General features: G+C 37.3%; 1 protein-coding gene across 1 annotated transcript in view; it reads left to right on the plus strand.

Annotated features, from left to right (window-relative positions):
- The window catches only part of SPEF2 (sperm flagellar and cilia associated 2), an 88,265-nt gene that overhangs the window by 63,214 nt on the left and 6,508 nt on the right, over window positions 1-18,543 (plus strand). The window contains exons 29-34 of the mRNA XM_086770466.1: window positions 9,796-9,902; window positions 11,717-11,899; window positions 14,426-14,518; window positions 15,178-15,351; window positions 17,719-17,910; window positions 18,046-18,168. Of these exons, the coding sequence (XP_086626592.1) occupies window positions 9,796-9,902; window positions 11,717-11,899; window positions 14,426-14,518; window positions 15,178-15,351; window positions 17,719-17,910; window positions 18,046-18,168 (872 nt within the window). The remainder of the gene's footprint in view (window positions 1-9,795; window positions 9,903-11,716; window positions 11,900-14,425; window positions 14,519-15,177; window positions 15,352-17,718; window positions 17,911-18,045; window positions 18,169-18,543) is intronic.

Here is an 18,543-nt window from a genome sequence, read left to right on the forward strand (position 1 = left end):
AACTCTTCTTTCGCCTCATTGAATGACCATTGTGAGCACAAGTTGGGAGAATAATATTGAGAACAATCTCAATGCTTTAAGAATGTTTCCATTTTGAGAACAAAATGTGAAGCTTATACAGTTCCTCTTTCTCTGATAAAATCATTCTGCAGATAAATATCTTTTTAAGAAGACCAGGTCAGCTACGTATGCTGTAGAATATCTTACGCATTCTGTGAAGGTATTTGATTATATTTTTACAGACTTGCTCCAAATTAACTTTTCTGTTAGGTGTAATGGGCATCATAATAGGTTTGTGACCTCAGTAGTATCGTCTGGAAACATTTTGCCTGAAAGGCCATTCTGAATTCCACTCTCTAACTCTGTTTTTCTCTTGTTTCAAAAATGTATACTGCTGCACTTTACTGGTAACACATTTTGACAAACTTCTGATTGTTAAAAGGAAATTGGACCAAAACTGAAAATTTCTTACAATGGTCCTGAATAGCCTCCCAGTGATTTAAGAGGAGATGTCAGTATTCCTTGTTCTCTTTCATGGCTGTTTATTTCAAGTCAATAGTCTAGTCCCAAATTAACAAAATAAATATAGACCAAAGAAAGAAAATATACAATTGATAATTTATGAAATAAAAAGCTATTTTGTATTTAGTTGTTTCTTTTTAAATTATAGCCATAAGAGCACTGAAGCAATTTAAAAGCAAGAGTAATTCTTCTAGCAAGCGAGAAGGTGGTGACGCAGGGAAAGAGAAGAAAGATTTGGAACATCAGAGAACAAAGAGAAATCGACAGTTTCCAAAAATATGGCTAACAAAATATTCTTGGTTAAAATATGATGATGAAAGGGGAATAATGTTTTGTGCACCATGTCGTAAGCATAATGTAGATTTGGGGGAAAACATTCATAATTTTTGTTCTGGCACTGATGACTTCAAACTTGAATTTATAAATACACACCAGAGCAGTGAAGCTCATGCCTGGGCTACCTGCATGGAAGCTGCCAGTACTGCTTCAACAGATACAGCTTCTGCTGAGCAGATGCTGAAGAGCATGAACTCCATAGGATTAGGAAAAGTAGAAAATATTTTTAGGACATACCATGCTGTTGCTAAATCTGGCTGTCCCTTTACAGACCTTGACTGGATGTTCAAACTAGAAAATATGAAAGGAGTGGATATTGGTTCTGTATTTGGAAATGACAAGTCAGCAAGAATGTTTATACATTTTATTGCTGAGGCAGAAAGAAGAGCTTTGAAAAAGAAACTGGAGAAATGTAAATTCTTTTCTGTCATTAGTGATGGAGTCACAAACAGTATCTTCAAAGCAGCTGCAGTTGTCTACATACGCTTTGCAAATGAAGGAAAAGTCCATTGCCAGATTGTTGGGATTCAACCTGTTCACAAAACTGATGCGTCAACTATAAAAAATGCAATTGAGGAAACATTACAAGTAAATCTTCAGCTGAATCTGGCTAGCCAAGACTGGTCAAGAAAATTAGTTGGGTTTGGAAGCGATGGGACAGATGCCATGGTAGGAGAAAACAGTGGGGTAGCTAAACTTCTGAGGGATGTTCAGCCTTGTGTACAGTCTGTGCATTGTTTTGCTCATCGCCTAAAGCTGACTTACAAAGGAGCACTGAAAAATATTCAGTTGTACAAAATCTTAAGCAATGTCTTGAGAAATATGTATTACTTTTATCATAACTCACCTCTAAATAAGAATAATCTCAAAGCCACATATGAAGCCATTAAGTTACGCCCAGCTATTCCTTCTCGCATTGGAGGCTCCCAGTGGCTTCCTCGTCTACAAACAGCTCTACAAATTCTCGTTAAAGGTTATCCTGCAATTGTTCTACATCTGAGTAAGGTAAATTATTTTAAATTTGCATGTAACTTCAGGAAAAATTAATTGCTATGGCTAATTTTGATCCACACACCTGATGCTTCCTTTTTCTATATTAATTTCCAGACTGAAAGACATTCAAGAGGCTCAAACCGTCAGAAAGTCAAAGGTCTTTTACACCTCCTTCTGAAAATGGAGATAGTCAAGTTTTCACACTTCTTGTTGGATGTCATCAATGTCCTCAGCATTCTGTCATGTGTTACTCTGGATCAGAATTCCTCCATTGCAGATATATTTGTAACCGTGCAGTCAACGCTGGAAACATTCCACATGTATCGAACAAGGTCTGGCATTTCTAACAACTCAGCCATGATCTCTTAGAATATAATAAAATAATATTATATATTATTTTGTATTCTGTGTCTTTCAGACGTGGTCCAAAGGAAGGCCTCATGGAGACCATTCAGCACCTTCATGGTTACCAGCTTGTTGGAAATGGAAATATTTCAGCAGTACGAGCCAAAGTACTAAGTAATTTGGTGAAGAGGCTACGTCATTGCTTTTGTGATGCAAGTCAAGATGTTTTGAGAGCAACTAATATTGGAAGTTTTAAACTATGGCCTGACAAAATGAAACAAGGTATAGAACTATGATAGTGGCTCCTTGAAGTGCACATTCTAAATTTTTATAAGCATAAAAATGTTTTTGTTTTGCCTCCATTATAGAATTTGGTGAAAAGGAAGTGTCTGTCTTGACTAAACATTATGAAGTCGTACTAGAAGCTGCTAGTGTGAAAATAGATCAAGTAGAAACGGAATGGAGCATGTTGAAATTAGAGCTATATAACAGGTAATAAGAAAACTGCATTTGTTTCTGTTTATTGATTTACTGAAAAGGATTATGGAAATACATTCAGTGATAGTTATGATTATACTTTTTACCATGCTTTTTAGATTTCAGAACATCCAGACCTTGACATGGGATTCAGTGAACTCAGATTATTCTAAGAAGTATCCCAACATCCTGATGTTGGTAGATTTGATCCTGACTCTGCCAGCAAGTTCAGCTGAAACAGAGCGAGGCTTCAGTCAAATGAAACTCACCATGATGCATTTGCACTCTAAACTAATGTCTGAAAGTGTGACGGATCTTATGATAATTCAGATGAGCTCTCCAGATATAAAAAAATTTGACCCTCAGAAAGCTATTCATTTGTGGAATGCTACTTGGCTGAGAAACAGAAGACTACAGGGAGGTGATATGATGACAAGTGGAAGATCAGATTACTCCTCTGAGTTTGATTTGTAGAGTCTCTGTGGAAGTGATTGGATGAAAATTGGTAGCTTTTACTTCACAATCTTCTTGTATCATACACGGACACTTTAACAGAATACCTTGCAGAGTTAATATGTGCAATTTTTTTTTCATAATGTATTACAATGTTAAAATATGTCTTTTCTTTCTATTCACTGCTGAATCACCAGTAGATGTTTACATTTACCTTTCTATACCTGACTTCTACAAATCTGAAGACAATGAACAAAAATAATGGAGTACATTGTTGTCTTGATGACGTGTGGACAGAGGGATGGCTCACAACTTCTATCTGGTAGTTTATTGCATTTAATTGAGTCATAATACATTATAACCACTGGAGTTAACTGTCATCTTTAATATTAGTCTTTAATAGTTCAAGAAGCTTCATTGATTCTGAAACTCTGATTTTCTTTTGATAAATGTGTGGAAAATCAGAGTATGTATCTGTCAAATGACTGCTTGACTTATGTAGCCTATGGATTTTGGGTCATACCTTCTCTCCATATCTGTCTTTGTTGCTACTTTTTTTTTCTCGTCTGGATAAGGTTTAATATGGCCTTTCACAGATTTTTGTCAAACTTGTTCTTCAGAAGACTTTCCTACAGGGGCAGAACAGATCAGTTTTCCATTGCTGATTAATAATTGCACAAATCAGTCTTCCCATAGCAAATACACGTACAGCCAGAATATAACTAATATACTTCACAGCCGGAACACTATTATTTCCTGTAAAAACGTTTCAGTGAGGGTTGCAATAATGCAGCCCTCTTGATTTTTAATTTAGGAGCTGAGAATAAGAATTGTTCAGAGAAGTTTCTGATTTCATAATTTCATAATTCTAAATGTTCTAAATGTAACTTTCTACTTGATAATTTCCAATGAAGGAAAAGCATACCGGCAGAATATATTTCTACCATCAAGCAAAAGCAATGACTTATATTAAAAGAAAGCTAAAGTGACATCATTAATGACCCTTCTTAGTTCTTCCAACAGTGATGAAGATGAACTAGAAATAACTTGGGAGAAAAGAATTAGAGCTCATTCACCTTTAAATCAACCCTTTCCCAAAATGATGATCAATTCTCTACTTTCAATTTAAAACATGTCTTGTAATTGCAGAAAGTATACTGTATATATATATATACACACACAATATGCAGGTGCACACACACACATATTTATAGTCTTTTTTAAAATGTCTTGAATATATATTTATGCTACTTCTAGGTCTAAGTAGTAGGTCAGAAATAGAGTAGGTTTTGAATGCATGCCTCATTAAGGGATGTTAGTCCACTCAAGTAGAGTTAATCTGTAGGAATCAGAAAAAGACATCAGTGCTGTGCTTTATATGGTTGACTATAAATATCCATTATTGAAATGTCTTCATTAGCTATTTCTCACATAACAAAGAGGTTTAGTTATACTTCACCTAATAAGCACCAGGATACATGTTATACAGAGTACCTTATTAGATATGCAGCATTGCTAATTCTAAGAATTTTCTGTTAAGTCTTGTAATACCAAATTTTTCTGCCTCAAAGTTTTCAAATGGGAAGATTTTAACTATGATGAGGCCTGCATGGTGGACCAACTGAAAAACAAAAAGGAGGCCTATAGAGGGTGGAAGCAACAACAGGTGGTCTGGGAGGATTACAGAGGGGTTGTCCGAGCAGCCAGGGATCAGAAGGTAAGGACGGTTAAAGCCCTGACAGAATTAGATCTGGCCAAGGATGTCAAGGGCAACAAGAAAATCTTTAGGTATATCAGGGATCAAAGGAAGACAAAGGAGAATGTAGGCTCTCTCTAGAAGGAGGAGACCAGACTACCATGGACATGGAGAAGGCTGAAGTACTCAATCTTCACCAGCGAGGGCTCTAACCATGCCACCCAAATCACAGAAGGCAAAAGCAGGGATTGGGAGAATGAAGAACTGCCCACTGTAGCAGAAGAGCAGGTTCGAGACCATGTATGGAACCTGAAGGTGCACAAGTCCATGAGACCTCATGAGATGCATCTGCAGGTCCTGGGGCAACTGTCAGATGAAGTTGCTAAGCCACTGTCCATCATATTTAAAAAGTCGTGGCAGTCCAGTGAGCTTCCAACTCAAAGGGGTAACATAATCCCCATTTTTGAAAAGGGAAATAAGGAAGACCCAGGAAACTACAGGCCAGTCAGTCTTCCCTCTGTGCCTTGCGAGATCATGGAGTGGATCCTCCTGGAAACCATGCTACAGCACATGGAAAATAAGGGGGTGATTGGTGACAGCCAACACAGCTTCACTAAGGGCAAATCATGCTTGACCAATTTGGTGGCCTTCTGTGATGGGGTTACAGCATTGATGGATAAGGGAAGACCAATTGATGTCATCTACCTGGACTTGTGCAAAGTATTTGACACTGTCCCACATGACATCCTTGTCTCTAAAATGGAGAGACATGGATTTGATGGATGGACCACTTGGTGGATAAGGAATTGGCTGGATGGCCACACTCAAAGAGTTGTGATCAATGGCTCAATGTCCCAAGTGGAGACTGGTGATGAGTGGCATTCCTCAGAGGTCCTGTATTGGGATCACTGCTGTTCAACATTTTTGGACAGTGGGATAGAGTGCAGTCTCAGCAAGTTTGCCAATGACATCAAGCTGTGTGGTACAGCCAACGCACTGGAGGGAAGGGATGCCATCCAGAGGGACCTTGACAGGCTTGAGGGGTGCAAGATCCTGCACATGGGTCAGGGCAATCCCAAGCACAAATACAGGCTGGGCAGAGAATGGAACGTGAGCAGCCCTAAAGAGAAGGACTTGGGTGTGCTAGTGGATGAGGAGCTCAAAATGGGCTGTCAATGTGCACTTGCAGCCCAGAAAGCCAGCCGCATCCTGGGCTGCAACAAAAGGCGAATGGCGAGCAGGTCAAAGGAGGTGATTCTCCCCCTCTACTCTGCTCTCGTGAGACCCCACCTGCAGTGCTGCATCCAGCTCTGGAGCCCTCAACATAAGGAGGACATGGACCTGTTGGAGGGAGTCCAGAGGAGGGCCACAAAGATGAGTGGGCTGTAGCACCTCTCCTGTGAGGACAGGCTGAGACAGTTGGGGTTGTTCAGCCTGGAGAAGAGGAGGCTCCACGGAAACCTTATTGTGGCCTTTCAATACTTAAAGGGGGCTTATAAGAAAGATGGGGAGAAACTTTTTAGCATGGCCTGTAGCAACAGGACAAAGGGTAATTGTTTTAAACTGAAAGAGAGTAGATTTAGACTAGATAGAAGGAAGACATTTTTTTACAATGAGGGTAGTGAAGCACTGGAACAGGTTTCCTGGAGAGGTGATTGATGCCTCATCTCTGGAGACATTCAAGACCAGGTTGTGCTGGGCTCTGAGCAACCTGATCCAGTTGAAGATGTCCCTGCTCCTTGCACAGGAGTTGGACTAGATGGACTAGATGACCTTCAAACCCAAACCATTCTATGATTCTATGAGATTAGAAGTTTGAAAATGTATCCCCAGAATGTCCAACAGGAGAAAACAAAAACCAAAGTATGAAACAAAAATATATTTTTAATCTATAGCTTTGAAGTAATTTCCATGGTACACAGGAGCACCATCACATTTTTAGTATTAGAACTGAAGATTTTCTACAGAAATTTTATTTTGACAGAAAGATTCTGATTATGACATTTATGCACTTTATTATTCCAGCCCAGTATGGCACTTGACATTTATTCCTATTGGATAACACCCTTTTTATCCCATACCCTATCTCCAATTTGTAAACTTCACTTTGAATTCTATCCTGTTCTCCAACGTGCTTGAAGTCCTTTCCTGATTGGTTTTATCTGCAATGTAATAAATGTATTAATTTGTGCAGTTTGTTTCCTCAAAGCACTTGATCTGTTTTTGATAAAATTTACTAACTGATCTTGACCATCTCTCCAGATTTTCAAAATCTTTTGGAATTCTGTTTCTTCTTCAAAAATGCTTGCTATCTCTTCTAATTAAAATGTTTCTACACATTTGTTAGTTGCTCTTCTACATCATTCTACAAAAATCTGAAGGGTTTGGTGTTTTGGAGTTTTTTGGACTTAACAAGAAGATTTTGTGAAAAGCCATACCTGTTTTGAAACCAGCCTTGCTGGGTCGAGAAATCCGATTCTGGGAATTGTTTTCTCATTCTTTCCCAGAGGACCTTATTTCCTCGCACTTGCAGAGCCCCATTTGCCGACACTAGTATTATTTTCTGAGCACCATCTGGGTGGCTGCCCACCTATAGCTTCTCTCCATGATTATAAAGCAGTTCTGTGGCATTGGCAACCACTGAATTTATCTGTTGAATCACCTTTTGTCTTGTATTGAATCTGATATTCTTGATTTGACTCTGATGTGCAAAAGAGGTTCCATATTCCATAATATTAAAACAAATACATTAAATCTAGGTAAAATATCTAAAAATACATTGAGGGAAGTTATTTGCTATCTTTCTTATATGCTTATGATATGTCATGAGGAAGAATTAGGTCACAATACATTTGAAGTTTTTGAACTACTCTAACTTTTTGAAGACACTTTGGAATGCCCCGCATCAGATGTTTCAGGAGAAGGTAATAAAGGAAGAGAAATTACCCTACAGCACATCAGCAATTCTATAACTAATAGATAGAAAGTAGCTTAGCTGTGAATGAAAGAGTGCATTGTTTCTTCACATTTACCAGAGTAAGAAAAATCAGTAGACACTGCAGATCACCTGACAGTGTTTAAATATCTAACAATAATTAATATTTTCCATTAGCTTACATGAGCCAGTGTCAAATTTACCTGAAAACTATGTTCTAGCATGTTCTACAATGTAATCAAATTTCTATAAATAGTGATTAATGTTTTAGACTCCAATCTTTTAATCCCATTTCAGGCATTATCTCCTGATTCAACATCTTTAATTTCCTTGCCCCTCAAATACTTTTTTGGTATGTTTCTGAAGTCATGTAGCCTCACAAAAAGTACTTGAGGATATTAGTATCCTTTTAGAATTTTGTGCAGAAAAAAACCAAATTCAGTTAGGTTTTAGAAATTAAGAAACTTGTAGGAAATGCCAGAACAACATTTTTATAGTCATATATCACAATATGAATTGAACAGTTTAAACCATAAGATAATGTGAAAGAAAGAAGGTAAATTGCCAGAGTACTAGGGATCACATGTGGAAAGGGAAATTATTAGTAAAATATGAACTAAAAATAATGATAGCTGGGCTTTTCCTGGTAAAGAAATAGGAAATCTGAGACTGCAAATAAGATGTAAAAACTTTTCCTGTTATTTTAATATAAAGTATTCACTGACTCTTTAGTGGACCATAGCCTATCAGACTGCCAATATTTTTTCCCAGCTTTTGCTTTCATGCTGAAATTTATTGTAGAACATAAGGCTTCAAGTCTAGATGTTTCTCCCTTCCTTCTTCCTGTCCCAACAGACTTAAAGCTTCCCAGATCTATTTTTTAACTCTGCTTTCCAGTCTTACATATGTATACAGTCTCTCTGCTGTATTAAGGTGTGCTGAGGGCATTACTCCTCTTTTCCTGATTGGAGGCAAACAAGTCTACAGAGATTGTATATCTATTAATTCAAATTGGCAATTTGATTTTGAATGCTGAAATTATTATATTAATATTCAAACACACTTTTAGTATTCCTAACACTTAAATCTTTCTTCATAAACTTAATGAATTTCACTTTTCCACTTCAAAAAGTTTCTTAGCCTTAGAATGTGCACAACTGTGCCTTTTCAAAACGACAGGAAGTTTGGCTGTTGAGAGTGGTGGAACACTGGAACAGGTTGCCCAGAGAGGTGGCTGATGCCCCATCCCTGGAAACGTTCAAGGCCAGGTTGGATGGGGCTCTGAGCAACCTGATCTGGTTGGAGATGTTCCTGCTTCTTGCAGGGGGGTTGGACAAGATGACCTTTAAAGGTCCCTCCCAATAGAAAACTATTTGATGATTTGCAGAGGTTTTGCAGTGAATTCTCACTGTGCCAGCAAAGTCCATTTCTGAATGGACAGAGTCATATCTATCTGTGGTTTTTTACTGTACAGGAAGTTTGAAATTTCTGTTTGCTTATAAGCAAATCCATGCCTGTTTAAAAAAAAAATAAAAATAGGTTCTGTTGCACTTCTTTATTTTTTGCTTATGATTTATTTAAAATAAAATTGATGGAGCTATTTATAACTCCCAGAAATCAATTCTGAGAAGCTCTTAAAGCAATTCTATTTTGTTTCAAACTTTAACAGACAGTGGTCTGTGTTTTCCATCCTATTCTCTAACACACACTTGCTTTCAAGAGTAGAGCTACATTTACGGTTGAATAAAACAGAGCAGAGTGAAAGAGAAGGTTTGCAGGTATTCAATACATATAATTTGTGTGTGACTGGTATTTGTGAACTCTCATTAACTGTTAGTGTAGACTATATCAGAATGGATTAGTGACACAGAAAATTTTATGTTTGACTTGAAAGATATTACCACTTTCAGTAGTACATAACAGCAAAATCAGTTATTTTCTCATATGGCTATTGAAAGAAAAAATTTTTCGCCTTCAATGATATAAGTCTCTTTAAAATGGTAAATTTAATTCTTAATATATTAACTTTTTATATTAGGTTTTATCCAAAAGAAAATATTTATTGATGTTTTTATGGACTTGCTGAATTTGAATCTTGGAAAAAATTGCCTTCCTGATGCATGGATGAACTTAACACTTCCAGATGTAAGTTAATCCAATTTTCATTTCAACTGAAGTATTGGATTGTCCAGAAGATGCTGCATTGTCCTTACTATGACAAATTCAAGAGAATAACTGTAATAAGGCATATCAGTTTTTCCTTAGAATTCTTCAGTTTAACTAGAGGAAGATTCTGGAAGTCACTGTGCTGGAAATTAAATCCTTATGTAAGCACTATATTTATTTACGATTTTCAAATTATATCAGTTCCTTAGACACCATTGAAAATTCACTTCCAGGACTTAAAGCAAGTCTGTCTATGTTCTTTGTTCCAAGACAGGAGAATAAAATTTAGAGCTGTATAACCTTAAACTTATTTATCCAAGATTTTCAGACTTAGAAACATTAAAAATTAGAATTCGGTCTTTCCAAATCTTCCATCACTGAATTATCTGATTAATTTTACTTTCAGATGTTGCTGGTAAGCCTATGGGATGGAAAGGTTTACTTGTTTTAGTATACTTTGATAATTATTTCTGACAGCTATGATTCATGTTAAGATTTTAATTGGATTTTACATGAGGGAAAAGGCTGTATTCAAGTATTCTTCACAGAGATTAATTCCATGAGTAAACCATTTTAAAGTTCATGAATGATGGATTTCCACTGAGTTTAGTGAAAACTAGGCACAGGTGTAATCATCAGTATATAAAAATCTAATCTTACCACAGGAAATTCATTATATAGGGAAAACTATGAGTCAAACATTCATTTTATTAGTGGAGCACATGTGCATGTGTATCCCATGTTCTTTATTCTTTGAGAACTTTTAGTGCTTTTAAGTACTATTTTTATTTTAATAACAGAATTTCCTTTCCTTAAAAGCACCATTTTAAAATGAGACTTTTAAATTTATAGGGAAAACAACATACAAAAGGAAATGCATGAAGCATAAACTAAGAAATACCTTTGTTCTGCACAAGCTATTCTGAACTGCATTCACCATTTCCTCTTTCCTTTCAGTCAGTTAATAGAATTTCAAATAAGTTTTCAAATTATAGTAAGCGGTACTGTACCTGCCAATGTTAGGGCAGATGACATCTACAACATTATCAAATTGTCTCACTCTGTGTTGCCACAGGCCCTTATTCCATTAACACATGCCTTCCTTCTCAAACTTCAATCTGGAGCAATCTAGGCACTTCTCTTGACATGGAGATCTGGATATGGGACAGAAGATAGTGTAGAGGTACCTAATAGGTTCTCACCACATCAGCAGTGCAGAAAAGAACTGTGCCAATTTTGTTCCCTCCATCTGATATAGTCTTCCCAATGCTGTGTCAGGAGATCTTACGTATATTCCCCTGCTTGTGTTCCATACCCCACCCTACTGTTCACATACTGCATCTTCAGTGGTAAAAAAGCACATGCAACAAGTTGAACACCTATAAAAGTAAGCAAAATGGGGCAAGGCACAGGCCCAAGCATTTACTGGACTTTTTCCTCATGTGGCTAAATTGTCAGTTCAGTTCCTAGCACTCTCCCAGATGGAGTGTGGTTCAGGGGTTAGCTCATACTAAGGACTGTTATCTCTTAGGCAGCATAGATATAGACCCCTGTTTAGGGAATCAGTGTATTTGCTGAGATGGATACCAACTGCAGGTGTCAACTGGCCTCTGTGACAGACAGTGGTCTGTGGCCTGTTGCACTTAATGACATATGTCCTTTACACGTCTTTGAAATCTCACCGTAGAACCTTGTCCATCCCAAAGAGGAAAAAGATCTAAGGATACAGACTATGTAGAAAGTGTATCTTGATGCATGCATATTTGACAATATTTTTTATTTTATTTTTATAGTTACAAAATCTTGCATCTGCATTCACAGTGAAATCAGACCTTACCGACTGGCGCAGATTCTTACTAGCAGCAGCGCAGCCTTGGCCAGTGCCATCTTTGACACAACTTCTTAAAACTCTACATAGTTTCAAGTCTGTTGATGTAACTGGATCAGGCTTTGTTACACAGGAAGACTATATGCAGGTGATAATTCTTTTCTCTTTTGAATACTCTTTTGTTAAACTCTGTGAATTGAATGATATATGGGCTTATTCACATTCAGAAATTCAGTCTGAATTTTTAAAATTTTGCTTTTTGTGGGTGCTTTCTAATGAAGAGTGTCTTCAGAAAATTGAAGGCCTAATATCTGTCTTATTCATAGTTCCACAAATCAGACCAATTGAGCTTACTTTTTACTTCCATTTCCCAATTTCCTCCTAAATTAATTTCAAGTGAAAATCTTTCCTGTTCTGAAGAAACTATTCTGTGAGCACTTTGACTACTATTAACTTATTTGACACTGCATCTATGAGACAAAATTTTTTTCCCCAAACACAAATCAGTATTTTAGTTTGGCCTCACCAGCTCCACTTTAATTAAATATTTCCACAACTTTTTGAATAAGGAATTTTTGTAAATGATGATAGGGTTTTGGGCCATGAATACATGGAAAATTATAAAAGTCTTTAATTCATTCTTTTCTCTAAAGATATCTTCTATTTAAACTGTCACATAGTTCAGCAAGGTTTTTCAGGAAGCAAATTTCATGAAAGGATATTAAGAATATATTTTTATTCTTTTAGCAAAGTTCTTCTAATTCTACTTATTAAATTTTAACTTACTTTTACTTTAGATTCTTAATCTGCTTAGGATGACTGCTGGTTCACTCTTTTAATGTGTACTATGTATATGTAGATATATACGTCTATGCATGTATACACAAAAGTTCTACAGTTGTCAGTTTGTATATGTTTGGTGATGCTAACATAATTTTCAAACTGTTTTAAATAAATTTCATAGAAGCTTTTTGCAGTTGGTTTTCAAATCACCTAATATTAGTTTCCTTAAAAAAATAAATAAAGACTGTTTTTCCAGAAGCCTGTCAGTTTCAGAACTACTTTGATTAATTTAAAACTTCCATCAGTGCCTGTCAACCCGTACCCCACCCCAAACTTGTGAAGAAACAAATTCTGCAAAGCCAGAAAACCCACAAAATGTGCAGGTCTATTGCATCTCTTTGTGTATTGATGTGGTAAATTTTACTGAAGTGTGAGAGTTTGAAAATAAACTAACAGTTACAAGACACACAGACTGTGAATGTACATTTATAACACAGGATCCTAGTTCAAATACAATATTAACTGAGTAATTAATTTACTCACTTCAGGATTGGTACTGGCTCACATTCAGTCAATGACAGTAAATATGCAATGGTGTAGACTTGTTTGTTTACAGACTTACTCCCTGTTAGTTTTTCCAAACTTCCATGGCAGTGTTGACTCTGAAGATACAGTCTCATGTGATTGCTTAAAGACTGAAAAGGACTCAAAAGTTCAGCTGAAGCTCCTTATTCAAAAGAGAACTATATAGGCAGACACATAAATTAGATGCTCAAGAGAATGTTATGCAAACCTCCATAGGCTATCCAAAGCAACTCAGTTCAGCAGACTGCATTGCTCTGAAGATTTTGCTCTACAACAAATTCATATTGCAAATAAAAGTTCCAGTGTCTGTCACCTCTATTTCATGTTTGAAAACATGGCCAAAAATTTCTTCCTGCAAAAACCTCATGAAAGCTCTGTGTATGTGCTGTGTATGAGGTCCTACAGGTCATGGTACTGACAGTACTGTGGTTTGGAATTTTTGCATATATGAGAAGAACAGGAATAGAATTTTTCAGACTTAAGTAAAATTTAGTCCTCCAATTTCAAATTTATTGATGAGAAACATCTGAATTGTTTTTATTGCAATTTTTGTTGTATGCTTTTAAAGCAATTTATGGCAACTTTTATGAGTTCAGTACTTGTTTCATTTCTTTCTTATTAATTTCTTTCTTGAAAAAATAATGACTCATGTTCTGTGGAATTAGGACAAAAGCTATGGGGTAGCAAAGGATACCCTAACAGGAAGAAATCAGAACACACAGAAGATCTGCATCATATTCTGCTTCTTGGGCAGTGTAGTTTTACAACTACCTAGTTCATTTTCACGTTTTTCAAGAATATACAGTCACCTCATAGGGGTAATTGTTTCAAAATAGAGGGAGATAGATTTAGATGAGATGCTAGGAAGAATTTTTTTACAATGAGAGTGGTGGAACAGTGGAACAGGTTGCTCAGAGAGGTGGTGGATGCCCCATCCCTGGAAACGTTCAAGGCCAGGTTGGACGGGGCTCTGAGCAACCTGATCTGGTCAAAGATGTCCCTACTCCTTGCAGGGGGGTTGGACTAGATGACCCTTGGAGGTCCCTTCCAACCCTAACCATTCTATGATTCTATGATTCCATGATTCTGTGATTCATATCCTACTTCATTTTCAGTAAATCCCAAAGTACCTGTTACAAACAACTACTTAATTATTCTGATGTCACTGTATATGAATGACAAATTCAGCTTGATTAAATCTAGGAATTAAGCTCTTAGTAATTTATCTGTTCAGCAATTACAGAGCATAAAGACCACTTTATTTTAATTTGTGAAAATAAATTACTTTGTTTTTCTTTTTTATCAGGTTGGCTTATGGTTTAATGGAAATGAAGATGTAAGCATAACAGAAAGTTGCACAGAGCCTTTGCCTTTAGATAGGCTAGGGCATCTCAGAAAGGTAACTTTAAAAACATAGGTGTTTTGAAGAGATTCTTACTATTCCAACCTGAGAGGTCTCATTCTAAAGTTTCTTGAGTCTCTTTTTTTTCCAAAACTGCTGCTATGTTTCTATGGGTTTTGAGGTCAGGGTGTGCTTCAAAATGTTCCATGTATAAAAGTCGCAAAGTTAGAAATAACATGGAAAGGAACCTTCAGTATTTTAAACCATACTCTACTGAGAAAGACTTAATTATTTATTTCTCCTTTGAGCTGTATTAATTTTGCTACACAGTTACCACCTTTGTAAAGTATGGGAGGCAAGTGCTCCTTGCATCTAAGTTCATGGAAGTCTCCATGGAATAAGGAAATAATAGTGTGATCTGAATAAAAGAAAATGTTTTGGACTTGTTTGTCATGATATAAGGTTTTATGAATTTCTCCTTGTTCTGTGAAAGTCCTCACTCTAGGAAAAAAAAAAATCCTACAATTTCTGTTTCCTTGCATGACTCAGACACATTTCTGATTTGTCTTGATTTACACAGCCTCAACACATTTTTAAAGATAATATCACTTATCAGCAGTGATTACTTTGTTTCATCCCTTTCTCTACGGCATTGATTTGTATTTGATTAAATGCCACTTTTAGCAATTAATTCACATATTTTTGTCCTTTTGTAGTTTTTCTTCAGTTTATTTGCTGATACCAGAAAAGATCCTGCTCTGCTCAACTATACCGAGATGCTACTTTATTTTGCCTCCCACTCTGATCCTGTTGAAGGTGTTTACAGAGCTCTTAGCATTGCTACTGGAACATATATTCATCCGAAAAAAGAAGCTTCGCTTCCATGTGGGGTAAAATTTCACAGTACAATATTGGGGCATAGGATCTGTGCTTGCAAATTTCAAATTAGCTATATTGTTGGTTATTTTCTTATTCTGGGTAGCTCCAATCCTTACAAGTAGTCCCACTGACTTCATGGGAACTCTGCAAATAGTTCCACTGACTTTCTTAATAATTCTCGAAGTATTCTTCAAAAAGTCTGAAAAATTGCTTGCCTATAGTAATGAAAGTTTAAGATATTTTCTGGTAACTACTCCTTGTACAGTTGTACAGATGAATGGAAGACATTTTTTTACCTAATCTAATTAGGCACAGGTAGTATTTTCATCTGTCCTCCCAGTCAAAGGGAAGGGACCTGAAAGAGCCAGTCGAATGTGGCAAGTCAACAAATGGCTACAGGAATGGTGGTACAGCCAGGGCTTTGGCTACTTAGACCATGGGACTTGCTTTGAGAAGTCTGGTCTACTAGGGGCTGCAGGGGTTCACCTGACAGAGGGGGAAAAGCGTCTTTGGCCAAAGGCTTGCCAGACTGGCAAAGAGGGCAGTAAACAAATGTTGCCAGTGGAGGGGAATCACAGTCCATCCCACTACTGTCAGTATGGCACCAGCATTAGCAACAGGTGCCTAGAACTTGAGGAAGGATCACAGGTAAGTATGAGAGCACCTAAAGTGCAGCTCAAGGGAATTCCAGCTGCTTCAGCCACCAAGTCAGCTTCACCTCAGCTTAAGTGCCTGTATGCTAATGCATGTAGCAGGGACAACAAATAAGAAGAGTTAGAGAAATGTGCACACCTGTGGGGCTGTGACCTTGTTGGCATCATGAAGATGTGGTGGGATGGCTCCTATGACTGGAGTGTTGGAATGGACGGACACCCTCCCTTTAGGAAGGACAGGCAGGGCAGACAAGGAGGAGGTGGTGCACTCTATGTCAATGACCAGCTGGAGTGCATGGAGCTCCACCTGGGGATGGATGAGGAGCTGACAGAGAGCTTATGGGTCAGGATTAAAGGGAGGGCAGGGACAGGTGACATTATAGAATATATGATTCTATGAATCTAATAAGACCAAAATTTACCAGTCAGATTAGTCTAATCTAGTCAAGTTGTTCACCTATGTGAGGGTTTTTCTTATATTTGTGCTCACAAATCTCTATAGTGGATTTTTTTTTCTCTTTCGCTATCTCTAATATCACCATAAAGATACCTCATTTCTTGTTTATACTAAACTTCAATTTTTTTTTTTCTGCTTAAGCCCTTTCTCATCTTTATCTGTGGAAAGCTAGTGAGCCTATGGTAACTGTTAGCCAAAATAAAGCTATTGCAGTAACTCTTTGATTTGGACTAGAAAATTAATCTTTTTCATGTGAACATCCAGTATTACCAGGGTTACTCCCTATACAAACATAAAGTTCTTGGTAGAGTATTGTAATTTGTAACTATTAAGTATTTTTATGTTTTATTGCTGAGAAGTATATTACTTTCTCAGTGGAATGCTGGCTACATTCCTGGAAAAAGTTTTTTATTAAATTTCTGCTAACACCAACACTATGAATATTTCTGGACTCTCAGAATCCATTCCTTCATCCTGTAGATCAGTAGCTAATTTTGTGTGAGTTGATGGTTTTTCTTTTGTAAGAACTGAAGTTAAGTAGTATAATCTACTGATGCTTAATCATAGAAACGTAGAATCATAGAATAGTTTGGGTTGGAAGGGACCTTTAGAGGTCATCTAGTCCAACGCCCCCCTTCCAAGAGCAGGAACGTCTCCAACCAGATCAGGTTGCTCAGAGCCCCATCCAACTTGCCCTTGAATGTTTCCAGGGGTGGGGCATCTACCACCTCTCTGAGCAACCCGTTCCAGTGTTCCACCATCCTCATGGTAAAAAATTTCTTCCTATTATCTGTTCTAAATCTACCTCCCTCTATTTTGAGACCATTAGTCCTCATTCAGTCACAACAGGCCCTGCTAAAGGGTTTCTCCCCATGCATCTTTCTTATAAGCCCTCTTTAAGTATTGCAAGGCCACTATAAGGTGTCCTTAGAGCCTTCTCTTCTCCAGGCTGAACAGCCCCAACTCTCTCAGCCTGTCCTCATAGAAGAGGTGCTCCAGCCCTCTGATCATCTTCATGGCCTCCGCTGGACTTGCTCCAACAGGCCCATGTCCTTATGTTGGAGGCTTCAGAACTGGGCACAGTACTGCAGGTGGGGTCTCAACAAGAGCAGAATAGAGGCACAGAATCCCCTCCCTCAACCTGCTGGCCACGATTCTTTTGATGCATGTCAATGCATCAAAAAATTTAATGAATGTCTAACTGAAACAGATGACCTACTGATGGACTATTTATCACCAAGTATTATACCTATGCTTTATTTTCTTAGATTTTTCCTTATACCAACGTAGTGCCAAATAAGAAAACTTTAATAGAAGAAGATGAAAAGGAAGTCTTGAATTACATGGATAAAGGAATCATTTCAGTGGCAACTCTACGCAAGGTGCTTCATACTGGAGGAAGTAAAGACGAAGATAATAATAGATATAGTAACCTGGAGAAGGAAGACGGCTATGATAAGGTATGCTGATTGATTCAAAGAAAGTTCTGTATGTGGCATTATATGTTAAATAAATACCTGCTGTGATCTTTGCTTTTCCCCAGATTTTTTTTAATACTCAATAAATTGAGCATATATTATTTTTTTTTCTTGAAGCATTTCGCCAAAATATACAAAGGATTAGGCACTGAAAAACTGACACCCATTCCAGTTGCACTCCTTTTGAAACATCCTTTCATTCAAGACTTGATCAGCACCTGTGAAGAATACAAGCTTCCTGTAAGTATTGCTTTTTGCACCAGGAAATTTGTAAGTATACTTACTGAAATTTGTATTATCCCAGAAAAGTAATTGTAATTAATTTAGATACTGCCAATTTGCAGTGTGGACCAGGTAGATATACAGCATAGCAGATTGTAGATTACATCAGTTATTTTATTTTCCCTGAAAACTCCACCCATCAGATACTGCGCTGCTTTCTGACATATTTTTTTATACTTGTCTTACTCACCCATAGCTGCCTACAGGTTCTGTACTGCCTTGTCACACGTGGCATTCCCTTTCCCCGCACCCATAGGAAGGAGCCTGCTTGAATTACCTTCCCAAAAGGATCTTTCTGCAAGACACTATGAGCTATGTGATAGAACACATTCC

The sequence above is a fragment of the Chlamydotis macqueenii genome, chromosome Z (genome assembly GCF_036417535.1).
Source record: "Chlamydotis macqueenii isolate bChlMac1 chromosome Z, bChlMac1.mat, whole genome shotgun sequence".
In the NCBI taxonomy this organism is placed as follows: Eukaryota; Metazoa; Chordata; class Aves; order Otidiformes; family Otididae; genus Chlamydotis; species Chlamydotis macqueenii.